This window comes from Lepidochelys olivacea, assembly GCF_965140295.1.
Source record: "Lepidochelys olivacea isolate rLepOli2 genome assembly, chromosome: 17".
Classification (NCBI taxonomy): Eukaryota; Metazoa; Chordata; order Testudines; family Cheloniidae; genus Lepidochelys; species Lepidochelys olivacea.
In genome coordinates, this window is record NC_140427.1 from 4,433,830 (window position 1) to 4,447,041 (window position 13,212).

Genomic DNA, 13,212 nt, shown 5'->3' on the forward strand with positions numbered 1-13,212 from the left:
GTGGCTTTTAAATAATGTAAAAGTTGTAACCCAATCCAGCAGAAGCCTTGGACTCCTGAGTTACAGCTAGAATGAACCCTGTTCTACCAAGGTGCTGAGATCAGTTGCTGATGAACGTGCTGTAATAATAGTAAGATTAAGAAAAATAATGGAAGTGTGAGAGAAAGAAGTTTCTGTCTTTCCTTGGCTTTGTTAGTTTGTTTCCCAGCTAATGTTTTGTTCAAACAGGATGTTAGAATGTGGATTGTGTAGATCCTTGTTTGTATTTCCTTTTATAGCAGTTTGGGGAACAAAATGCTGCACAAAAGCGTGGATTGCTGCAGTAGACCATGACTGACTTTGGAGCTGTGAACGACTTACTGTGAATGTAGTTTAAAGAAAAAATAGCATCCTTTATAGGGCCTGGGGCTAAGAGGTGTAGCTCCCAGCGGTGCCATTTGTGGTTTTTTACAGGTGCTTGCAGCATTCTTTCCAGTTTTTTGCAGCATTTCTCCATCCTGCATACCTGAGCTTGCCATGGAAATTCCAGCTGCACGCATAAGTTAGTGTTCATCTGATGGGTCTTGGCTTTTTATGAAGCTTTTAAACAGGCAGGTGGAGGCCTGACACTGGTCTGGTGGCTCAAGATGGATGAATGCAGCCGTGAGTCAGCGAGAAGGTCTGGTTGGGAAGGGTTTAGGGAAAAGAAGATTGAGGAGTCCTTTTAGATGTTATGGGGCCTGTGATGGGGGAGTGAGACTGAGAGGAAGAGTCTGTGGGTAAGGGAGGAAGTTCAAGAGTTCTGGGTGGAGAAAGGAATTGGAAGAGAAATAATATTTGTCAGGATGTGACTTTGAATGCCTCGATTTTGAGTGCACCGCCTTTAAAAGGTCCTAATTTTCAGAAAATACTGAACTCCCACTTGCTGAAAATTAGGCCCAGTTAAAATGTCTCAGTTTGGACATCCAAAATCTAAGGCACTCAAACTCACTAGTGGGTTTTAAAAATCCTGACCTTACTCTTAATCCATGTGCTTCTAAAACCAGTAAATGTCTGTCTGGTTTGTTTGTTTGTTTTTTTAACTCTTGTGTAATTAAAAGCAGCCAAACTGTTGTTTTTTTGTTTTTTTGTTTTTTTTTAAGGCTGAGAATTTGTGCCAAGGTACAGCCCAAAGCAAATTTGTTTGCATGAATTCGTAACCCACTTTTGTACAGGTTTTATAATGAAAATGCTCAGTGTTGTACATCCCATGGGCTGTGAGTGTGTCTCATCTCAAGCGTAAGTAAAGTGGCGGTCCTGCTGAGGATTCTGATAGGAAATCTGGTGACAATCAGAGATCTCATGGCAGTTTTGTCAGGAGTTGATGTTAAGCCATGTGTCCTGGCTAATTTCCAGTGTGGGCAATTATATTCTGCCTCCTGCAGTTCCTCTTGTATTTCCAGATGGATATGATACTTCTCTCTTTAAAAAACACTCTGGTGTGGTAGTGCTGATACAGAATGGCTGCTGAATGGAGCTTGGCAAACCCTTTGGGGTGTTGCTGGATGAAAAATGCTGTGGCACTTATAAAATGCCTTTCATCTCAGGATCTCCATGTGCTTTACAAACCATTTCAGCCGCACCACAATATTCTCAGTTTTAGAGATGGGGAAACCAAAGCACTGAAGTGGTTTGTCTAAGGTCACACAGTGGGGCCAATGGCAGGCTCAGGACTAGAACTCTGAGCTCCTGACTCCCAGTTCTTTGTCTCCTTTCTTTTCTGTATCTTCCCTAGATAGCCCCAAAATTAACAGACAGCAAATAGCAGCCTTAAGAAAGCAAGTGGTTTTGTCAATATCTTTGACATATACTGAAACAGTGAACTTTGATACGTAGCCATGTATCAGGGAATGCAAATGACTGGACACATCGGGAGAGTTTGCATTATCTTTGCATTCGGGGTGCAGGTGCTGGGTCTGTCGCCTCAGCTTTTCTATCTTCATACACCTGTCTGGTGGCTGGGACACCACTGCTCTTTGTTTGAAGACGTGGCTTGAATGGGACAGGCTTTCAGATGGGAGAACAGTGAACTTTTGATGGATGTCTTCAAAGCTGCCGGCTGCCAAGGAGTCAGAATCTCTGAGCAACAGGCTTTTGCGAAATGGAACAGGATCTTTCTTTAAAAAATAAAAAGATGTTGCTGTGTTTGTGTAAAGACTGAACTCCTGCTGCTTTCCCGAATAGAAAGCAAGTGGCTGAAGTACAATTCCTAGTTATCTTGTATAATAAACATCATTAGAGACTCCAGGTTGTCACTGGAGCTTTTCTGAATGACCATGTGGTTAAATTGATTAGCCCATTACCAGCAGTGCATTTGTGTGTTTAATTATTAGGGTAATGGAATAACTTGTCCATTTCAGCTCTCTGATCGCTGTGTTGTCTAATGCAAACTGAACAGTGCAGGTCTGTTAGGCTTTGATCTATACCCTGAATCCATTTCATTCTGAGTGATGCTTGTTCTCTTGGGGCTGGATTGACAAAGATGGATAGGCACTTAGTGAGATTTCCCAAAGCACGTGCGTGTGGTAGGTGACTAACTCCTATTGATTTTCAATGGCAGTCAGGTGCCTAACTGCTCTAGGCACTTTTGAAAATCCCACTAAGCCCCTATCTGCATCATTAGTTGTCTAAAGACCTTTGTAAATCTGGCCCCTGGTGCAAACGTTACCATAATAGTGCTGCTTTTTACTGCCACTGCTGATCTCTGAAGGGAGTTTCTCAGCTATTTAACAGCAGTTGTATTCAAATCCAGGCACCAGTACCATGTTTGTGAACATGTTTTTTTTTTTATTATATGGAATCCTGTCCCCACTGAACTGAGACCATCAATTCATCTCTCACACGCCTTGAGACAGCCATCGTAGAGTGTCCCTTTTTTAATCTGGTCCACATTTGAGCTGGTGAACTTGCCATGGCCACTCCCTTTGGAATCAATATCCCAAGTATATTAACTAACGTCCGATAGCCTTCATATGTTAACTAAATTCTGTGTGCTTAGGACCGTAACACAAACGTCCTTAACTATTGTGGGGATTTTTGCAGCACTGGTAAGGTTGTGGGGAGCCCACTTCCGCCTGATTCTAGCCCCTTTGCAGGAATGAGCTGTGGATCTGAATACCCAGAGTGTTTCCTGTCCCATGTTAACCAATCAAATTGTGCTCCACTTCTGGTTAAGCAAAAATACAGCCCAAATGACTCAGGTCTCTGCTCCGCGGCTGGTCTCCATCCTGCTTTCTAATTCGGACCTGACGGATTTATGGTAATTAAGCTCTGGCTGAGGGCACCTTTTCCAGTTTAGCTATTGCTGAGCAGCAGCCCTTTTCCCATTATGCTGCCTGAAGTGTTGGTAGAGGCCAGTTTAGTGAAAGTTCACATGCACTGTACGGAGAGTGACACTGAGTCAGTGAGTGCAGCACGTTAGGTGGGTAGCTGTCAGTATAGGTACTGTTCTGTAGTTTTACTAGTGTTTGAGTGAATGCAGAACAATGGATAGCATTGGAGGTTGGGAGGCAAAGGGATCAAGGTGTTACTGAGTTGATCTTAGGAACGAGTTAACATTCCAGTTTACAAATGGGTGACATGCTGTGAGCCAGATCCTGAGCTGGCGTAAATCACCATGGCTCCATTAAGGTCAGGGCAGATCTGCTGATATACCCCAACTGAGGGGACTAGTTCTTTGAGGCTCCATCATGGTGATTCATTCCTTCTGTGCCAACAGTGATGTAAATGCCAAGATGTTCTGGGATTGTAAAGAGTTTAACTTTTAGACTTTGTGGCATTCTAGCTGCTAATGACACTTAGTAGCTGGGGAAAGTATAACAGCGGAGTGCGATTAACTATTACAGCTGCTGTTGGACACTCACTCTCTGAAGATGGTTCTCTTGGATCTGCCTTCCATTGGGTCCCAGGTGGTGAGGAAGGCTCCTGCCAGCTACACAAAGATAGTGGTGAAGGGCATGACGCGGGCTGAAATGATCCTGAAGGTAACTCTCAAGATTCTTTATTTTGAGTCTGCTTGACCTGGAAACTCGGAGTGTGACTGCCATGGGGCCATTTCTTTGGAACCCGACGTTACCGAGAATACATGCGCGTATGTGCACATTGGTATGGTGTGGTTGGCGTTTCCAGGACATCAGGGAGTTGGGCACTCAAATCCCATTGACTTACAATAGGGTTTGGGATCCTAATTCCCTATGGCACCTTCAAAAATCCCTCCCCATATGCTTCAGAGCAAATGCTACCGCTAAAATTACTTGGAGACTTTCACGCATAGCTGGTTGGCGAGAGCCAAGTGAGGTGGTGGCACCTGTTTGCTGTCTAGCAGGAGAGCCAGTCCAGACACAGCTCCATTACCTTGTTGAGTGGGGTCCTCTTTCGCTTTTTGAAGCCCGTGACTGTAAAATGACCCAAGAACAATTTTTGTCATACTATAAATGAACAATTGATGTGAAAACACCAGAGCTTGTTGTATCCTTGGAGTAATATATCAGATTTGAGGCTGAACTAATACCAAGGGCTGGCACAGCAGTGCTGAAGGTCATGACCTCCCATATCTCCTGTGGATGGTGCTGTCTTCTGTTTGTTAACAAAATAGTGCAGATGGTTTTGTGTGCGAGAATCCGTGGGAGCTGGGATCAGTTATAATATCCAAGCTAAGCTAACACAACAATGAGAGTCTAATTTAAACTAGGGAAGAGGAAAGTGAGTGGATTCAGTTTTAAGGCAGTCGCTTTGTCCTCAGCCCTGTGCACTTCGGTGCTGCCTGCTGGCTCAGAGAATTGGTTTGTTCGACACATGCTTGCCAGGCTAAGGGCATGGTAGGAGTTTTAAATCTGAATTTCCTTTCTTGTCAGAGTCGCATGGGACAGTAAAGACTAGAAAGTTTAAAACAATAGTATTGAATTCAGAAAACAATTGAACCAAAAGAAAAGAAAAGACTACTAGTTACTGTATGACAGCGACACCGCACGTAGAGGCCCCAGCTGAGATCAAGGCTCCATTGTGCGACCACAGGACCGTAGTAAAAGCAAATCCCTTCCCCAAAGAGCTTATGCTCTAGATAGACAAAACAAAAGGTTTTTATCCCCCCTTATCATACTGGCGTGGTCAGTCACGCTGTGAAGCCAGTGCGAGTGGTGAGACACTTGTATTGACGTTGCAGCAGATCCGCAGATCCTCTGGGCAATGCAGGATAGCAGTGCAACTATTCATGTAATGCAGAGACCTTGCATTAGTCGCAGGTCTGCTTTTCAGACAGCACAGACTGTCAGTGCTAGTGTGTAAAAATACTTTTGCTGACGCTGAGGGTGTCCTTTAGTGCCAGTGGAACCTTTAGCTATTCTCCCTCTAGTCAATATTTTCTTTACCATATTTCATACCACCACGCTCACCAGAGTCCCGCTGTGAGCCCACAGTCCCGGTAATAAACTGGTGACCGGACTAATTGGTTGGCTTATGCACCCAAAACAATCCAATCGTCAGTGGTTCCTGTTCTTTTTTTATTAATCAGTCTCCTCACATCCACAAACCTGGCATCTGTGCTCGGGCACTTAACTTGTAAGTGGTGTTGATGTGTTGGAGTGCTGTGAGGGAGTTTGCACTCCTCTCCTACTGGGACTTCTTATGGAGAAGTGTTGCATACAGATATGTCCAGAGAGCCTTGTCAGAGATAGAGGGGCCATTAATGTCAGTAATGTAATAACATGCTCTGGTGTGGAGTGACTCTGGGTACTCAGAGACCATGGGGTTAAATGTCAGATGCCTTCGAACAACCCACCAATGCTGATATCCGTGGCTCACTTCATGGTATGTAAAGCAACAGTAGCCTGGTCAACTAATAGAATTGGGCAAACCTTCCAAAACCATGAGAAACTAGTCTGCTTCAGGCACCAATCCCGACCAGGAACATGAACCTGACCCGGCTTTTGAGTGAAACCTTCTTTTTCCCCCTCAGATGGTTTCACTGGAGATTTGGTAGCTTTGGGACAATGCAGCTCAGGAGGTGAACTCGTTAGCTGAAATCGCCCCAAAGCCAGTGTGGAGTTTCCCCACAGTTCTGCTCGCTGATCCCAATCCATGGGGGTGCCACTGTCCCCATGTTGACCCTAATCGTTGTCTCAAGTAGCTTCCTCAGGCAGCCTAGCTCTGAAATGGAGTGACAAGCAGGCCCTTGGTGTGAAGCAGTGACCCTAAACTGTGCTTTCCTGGGGAGATGAATGATGGAGACGTAATCTTCTCCTGCTACCCCGACGGGATACTGTGTCTGCTCTGTACAGTGGAAAGGGAGCTTGGGTAATAAGCAATTCAGGTTAGGGTTGAGGCTCATTGATGGGGCAGCAAGGGGGAACTCTGGGCTCCCACTGTGCACATGCTGCCTGTCCTGAGCAGAGGATGTCAGCTGGGGCTTTTCACCAGTGCCACGTTCATGGCTCTTCTCCCGGTGGTATTGAAGAGACTCATGCTTCCCAGGTTAATAAAATGAAATTTCGAACCCCACCCCCAGTGCCTGCCAGCCCACAAGCTGGGAGGGAGAGCCCTACAACAGCTTCAACACAATACGCAGTCCCTGCAGCCTCTCGGATCTGTTCAGCTTCTGAGTAACAATTGACAGTTCATAAACGGGACCCATCACTCCTCCCTGCTCTGGGATTCATCGCTGCTTTGCTCCTACTAACTTGCTCGCACCTTTCAGTAAAAGTAAGCGTGTATGGCCTCTTTTCCGTTCTTTAGCCATTGTAGGTTCCACTGGTTTGCACAGATGAGACGAGACTGTACGCTGTTGTTCTACATGGATACCGCAAGCTACCCACAGCAGTGTCTCTGGCATGTTGCCCAGACAGTTCCATTGTAAGACAACTCTGCTTTGGGCTCTGGGTGAAAGGCCTTGGAAGTCTGGGTGGAGATTTCAGAGTAACAGCCGTGTTAGTCTGTATTCGCAAAAAGAAAAGGAGTACTTGTGGCACCTTAGAGACTAACCAATTTATTTGAGCATGAGCTTTCGTGAGCTACAGCTCACTTCATCGGATGCATCCGATGAAGTGAGCTGTAGCTCACGAAAGCTCATGCTCAAATAAATTGGTTAGTCTCTAAGGTGCCACAAGTACTCCTTTTCTTTTTGTGTGGAGATTGTTGGCAGGACAAAGCACAGGGAGTGAGCAGGAGACTGTTGTCCTGAGCCCTTCATAGCTTTGCTCTTTTAAAGCACAAAGATTTATCCTGCTGTTTAAAAAGAAGAGTTTGCCTTTACTCAGGTAAAGTTGGAGCAGGACTTTTGGCTCTTGTAAAATGTGCATCATTCCCCTCCTCTCCAGAATCCCTCTGCCTGAATCTAGTTTAAACGGTAACGGTTCTTCATCCTTTGCAGATGCCAGGTTGTGTAGGGGATAATTCAACCTAATGAATTTCAGTTGGGCTTTTAGAAGCTCCACTTACATGTCAGGAGAAACTTCTCCATCCACCATTGTTATGGCTCTTTGTATAGCTGGTTGGTGGGTTTATATGTTCATAGCTTGTGTCTGATGCCCCCCCCCCTTCTCTCTCTCTGCAGGTGGTTATGGCCCCTCATGAGCCACCTGTTGTGTTTGTTGACAATTACATCAAACTCCTTGCTGACTGCAGCACAGACACTTTCCAGAAGATATTAGACATGAAGGTTAGAACCAACCCAGCAGAATTTATTGTCCTCTAATAAAGTCCCCCTCTGGAGAAATCTGAATGCCTTGGCAACCGTTTCAGTAGAAATGTGTGGGGCTTCTGAAATATGAAAAGGCAATTTACAGAACAAATGCATCCTCCCTGCTCTGAAAGCCTGGAGAGCTGCTACTGATTGATGCCACTTACCCTGCTTTCCCTTTACCTACTGACTTGGGAGTTCAATCCCTGGCTTCAGGCTTAGCTTTCCTTTGTCTAGAACAGTGGGGTGGCTGTATCCTGCCCTTGCAGGGGAGGAAGAGAAGACTGAGATTTGAACCTGGGTCTGCAGTAGCTCTTTTCCGGCATCCACTGTCCAGGTTCAGTAGTGCTCTCACTGTGTATTGTAATTCCACTTTTTTTTGTTTCTTAACAGGGCCTAAAGAGAAGTGAGCAAAGCAGTATGTTGGAACTGTTCCGCCAGAGGCTTCCCACCCCTCCCTCTGGGGGAGAGAACACCAGCTCCATGTCCCTGACGGCTCCCACACCTGAGCAGGAGTCCTCCCGAATACGAAAACTGGAGAAGCTCATCAAGAAGAGACTGTAGATGGACAGAAGCAACATCTGCTGCCCCGAAGCAACTTTGGCCAGGTCTTGTGCAGGCTCCCCATTATCCTACACTTCATCACAGAAAAATAGCTGCCGAATCCATGCCACGCCCTGAGAGGCATTAACCATATTCTTCTGAATGGAGAAGCAGCATGATTTTGGCAAGGGATGAATCTTTCCAGAGCTCTGTGCCCCAGGGATAGATTAGCCGAGGGAAATCTGTCTCACTGGGGCTTCTCCAGGCCCACAGCTTGGAGGAGATGCAGTGAGTTGGAGACTGCAGGCTATGAAAATGCTTTGATTGAATTACATCCAAGGTTTGCCAGCTGCTCATACAATGCTACTTTCTCAGCGTCTAGCTGCAGTTCCCATTTGGGGTCTCCCAGTGTTGGACTCTGCCCTGAAAGTGACAAGACGACATTCCTTCCCCATCATAGAGCTGCTTGTTTCTTTAAAAATAAGATCCCCTTAAATCGCTGGCTCCTGGCCCCCAGGACTCTACTGAGCTCTTTATAAATGCCCAGGACAGGACACTGCAATGTCTCCCCTGTGCTCCGAGGGCAGGAGCGTGTGGTCAAGCTATCAGTAAAACAGCAAGGAGAACCCTCTGTGGGAAGCAAGGAGGGGGCAAAATCACTGCATTCACCGGTCAAATCACACCTTACTGTTAACAAGCCAGCAGTCTCTATTGCTTTTGCTGCTTTAAGGCCAAATTCTACATCTGCTGAAGCTGTCTTCAGCTTCTCATTATTTTCTCACGTGCACTGGGCTACCCCGCCCTCTCTAACCTACACTACACCTCTCTCCCTCCTCCACAAAGGGCTGTTCATGGAATAAGGCCTTGGAAGCCAAGCACCAAATGGTACTATCCCACCATGCTTGTGGCCGCCTGTTTCATGCCAGCTGGAGTCCAGAAGATGGGTGTGCCACTTTGGCACCATCGCTGCCCTGAAGGCAGAGCCGCTGGAAATGTTAGTTTTAATTATAGGCCTGCTGCTGCCAGGATTTCTTCACAGGATGGAACCCTCTCACTGGCTTTAAATTTAAAGGACCTGGTTCTCCTCTCGCTTACGCTGTTGCAACTTGTATTGAGTGGCTCCAGATTTGCACTGGAATATCTGAGGGGAGAATTGGGCCCCAAATCTCACAACACAGCTTGTTTTAAAGTAACCGGAGTTGCAATCCAGTTCCCATTGGAGTCGGCCACAAAATGCTCCTTGATTTCAGTAACAGCAGGATTTGGGTTGATGGATCTAAATTGTAAAGTGTTTGTGTGAAAAGTGCTCATCTTGACACATGCTTGCCTGAGAAGCCTTAACTGAGTGACACAAATCACCTCATTATCACCACTGGATTTCTTCCCAAACCCCCTGGCAATCTCTCCACCTAGTGCTAAAGGTGTGTTTCAGTCCAGGTGATGATACAAGACTACAGGGATTTTGGTGGCAGGAGAGTTCATGTGCAGCTTCCGTATTGTAATCCATGCTTTCCTACCCATTCTGCAGGGGCACATGCATGCGGTGTTTGTGTCAGGTGAGGAGTCACTGCAGCTGACTAGCAATCGTCTCAGGAGAATCGCACTCCAGGGCACTTCCAGCTTGCTTCTCATTATAGTATTGATTTGGGGCCTGCTGTAGATACAGGTTGGTTAGTGTTTGCAGCCACTGTTCAGGGATATGTAGTTCACTTGCGGGAGAGGGAGAGAACATTCCAGATCAAGTACAGATTTATTTTAACCAAACTCCACACGCACAGACCTGTGTCTAAAATTAAAAACCCTCCAGAGTTCCTGTGACACTCAGGAGTGGGGGCCACCAAATTAGAAATGTCCTTGTTGAGACTGAAAATCTGGCCTGACACTAGCTTCATGTTCATCTTTTTGTGCTGTCCTGTCCCCTCTCACTCCACCTGCTCCTTCCCATGTGCGAAGGGAGAGAGGGACACACACCCCCACACACACACCCACACCCCCACCCCCTCTATCCTGGATTATGGCTTCCGTGCTCATAGCTGAGGAGACTGGTGGTAGCCCATGCAGTGGTGCGGGATTTGTTTCGATCCTGTTACAAGTAGGATAGAGATCTGTTAAAAACTGGATGTCATAAAACAAAAACCTGAACCAAACGCTGCTCAAATAACAGATAACGGTTGCGATATGTGCAATATTCTGCATTACTGCATTTCCTTTACTGATAGTTTACTTGATGGGCCCTAAATGAAGATAACTATTCATGTTACTGAGCATTAATACTCTCCTGTCCCTCCTCAAAAGACCTTTATTGATGTCTAGGTCTTGAACAAATCTAATATTCATGCTCCATCCCTGCCTTGTTTCCTTTGCCATCATTTGCTAATTTCCAGCATGTGGTAAGGCAAACTGCTGAAGTTCCTACCTTCTCTATATCTGGCTCATTCCCAGCATTCAGTGGTTGGGGTGACCCTGTTTCTGTCATAGGTTTTTAAAAGTGGAATCAGATATTAATGTTTTGGAAAAGGTCCCATAACTTTCCTTCACTTCCCTTTAACATTCCCCAAGTATCATTCTCATATGATTATAGGCCAGCTGCGAACAGTTCTGTTGGAATAAGAAGTTTTGCTATTATTTTTATTTTTTTTTGTATTGGCAAATAATATATTAAGCCTACATTTTCCAAAGTCATTGGTGATTTTTGGATTTCTGGCTTGAGACACCTTCAGTGGGCCTGATTTTCAGAAGTTGGATGTTTAGTGCCTTTGGAAAATCAGGCCTCTTTAAGGCGACTCGAGTCGGGCACCCAATCACTAGTCATTTTTGAAAACATAGGCTCCAGTGTTTTTCCCGTATCAGCCCCGTGTGAGTGGGACAGTAGATTCTGTGCCTGGGCTAGTAATAGTGATTTTTCCAAGACTGATAAATCAGCCTGTGTCCTAATAGTTTATGAACTGAGAGACTGATTACAGTAGAATTGGTAAATCAGCAGATAAAATCATTTGTATCTGACCAAAACTGTTAAAATAAGTACTGACACCTAAATGAAAGTTCAGATATTGTAACACCTACATTAACCTCGTCTACACGAGGAAACCTTTACAAAAAACTCTTACTATTGAAACTGGTTCGAATGGTGTGCTGGTGTTAAAATGCTGGGAGTCCTAGTGTAGACAGGTGTTGGAGGCAGCCAGACACGTACACTGGGGAGTCCTCTATCGCTAAGCATGCACCTGAAGCAGTGTTAGCAGTGGTAGGAATTTCTGTAAACTTGGCTAAAAGGGGTGACGACAAGCTCCAATTATGTGAACTTCTGAATCCTTATCAGAAAGCCTCTTGTTGGATCACACCACTTCCCCTAGGTGCTGATTATTGTTTCTGACCCTTCTGCTAGTTTCACAACCTGCATTCTCAGGGAGTGGTGTTTGCACTTCTTACTGATCAGTTTACAAAAGACAACCTAAGAAAAGAGGGTGTGTAGTCTGCCTTTCCTGCAGAACAAATAATTAAACTCAATGTGGGTTATTATTATTACCAAATGCAGTGACAAGCCATATGGGAATGCAGGTTGTTTGCATAGATTCATTATCTGCGTGCTGGACTAGTAACTTCACTTTAAACTATTTTTTTCCTCCCAATGAAAATTAGCAATAGCGTGGTCAGTGCTGTAATATACTTTGTGGGGATGAAATCTGAACTATTTCCATGTTTCTTTACCCTGGAGACTCCTAAATTGTCATTCTTTGCCATTCAGAATTCTAGAGATAAAAGGAAAGGTTAACAAAAATAATAAACAAATCAGAAGAACGTTAGAAATCCAGGTGCATTGAATTGTACCCTGTAAAGGACATGTTTGCATTTGTCTTCCTTGATTTGAAATTTTCTTCTCTTGTTCTTTGGTATTTATCAGAGTGGGCTCTTCTGAAAGTGTAAGTGTCAGCTGGCTGAGTTGTACATTTTCTGAGGATAAAGAAATTGTGTTTCTGTATAAAATACCTTTTAAAGTTTTCTGTGCAGGAAGTAATTTCTTGATGTATATTGGAATGTGACATGAAAGCCAATTAAATCATTACTAATGATCCTCTTCTAGCCTGTGTTTTGTAGCAATTTATACAGAACAAACTGGATCCGATTTGCCTTTGGGGGGAGGGAATCTGAAAGCTGTGTGTACACGTGCCCATACACACACCTGCACTGCACAGAATGCAGCCTTTGTCCTGAGGGCGTTTGCATGAAGAATTATATTCCTATCTTTGTATCCACCACCGAGTGTTACCTGATGTGTTTTAAAATCCTCTTGCGTGGTGCTCATGGTATAGTATGACACATGCTGGCCTTGTAAACTTTTACAAACCTTTCTGTATCTCATTTCTTCCCCTCTCTTAGCAGATGGAGTTTCCCTCTTATCATCTTTCCACCTCGCATATCTCTATGGCTCCAGCAAAGTGACCTTTCACAGACAGTATTTGTATTAGTAGCAGCAGAGCCAATGGGATTCTTCCCTGCCCAGCCCAGGTGGGAGGCAGTCCAGGAAAGTTAATCTTGTGTTAGTCAATAATTAGATGATGATTTGTAATGTCTCTGCTGTTTACCTTCCAGAAAAGACTTCTGGGGAACCTCCTGTTTCCATTATTAATAATGAAAAGTCGGTGACTTTTAGAATACAATAAATATTATTTTATTTTAGTCCACTTCTTTTGCTCTGAGAGTCAGTGGTTCATTTCTCTTTCCAGTACGTTTCCCTTTGCTCTTCCTCCATCAAGTGATCAGCCAGAAATGTGCACCTCTTTCACCAAATTTGCAGTGATGAATGTGACTCTCTGGGTTATATCATGTGAGTTATAGTGAGTTTCTCCTAATTGCAGGTTGGGAGGGGTGACAGAGGTGTTCCCGTCAACAGGCAATTTAAGACAGGTTGGCTCTTTAACATGCTGTACTTACATGAGCTGAAATGTTTTATTTCTGGCTATATGACAAGTTGTTTGAAC

At 44.7% G+C, this 13,212-nt stretch overlaps 1 protein-coding gene across 1 annotated transcript in view; it reads left to right on the forward strand.

The window, feature by feature from the left end:
- Positions 1-12,303, forward strand: part of VPS53 (VPS53 subunit of GARP complex) — a 98,012-nt gene extending 85,709 nt beyond the window's left edge. Inside the window, exons 20-22 of the mRNA XM_084651037.1 lie at positions 3,864-4,001; positions 7,565-7,669; positions 8,084-12,303. Of these exons, the coding sequence (XP_084507163.1) occupies positions 3,864-4,001; positions 7,565-7,669; positions 8,084-8,254 (414 nt within the window). The 3' untranslated portion in view covers positions 8,255-12,303. The remainder of the gene's footprint in view (positions 1-3,863; positions 4,002-7,564; positions 7,670-8,083) is intronic.
- The last annotated feature ends 909 nt before the right edge of the window (positions 12,304-13,212 follow it).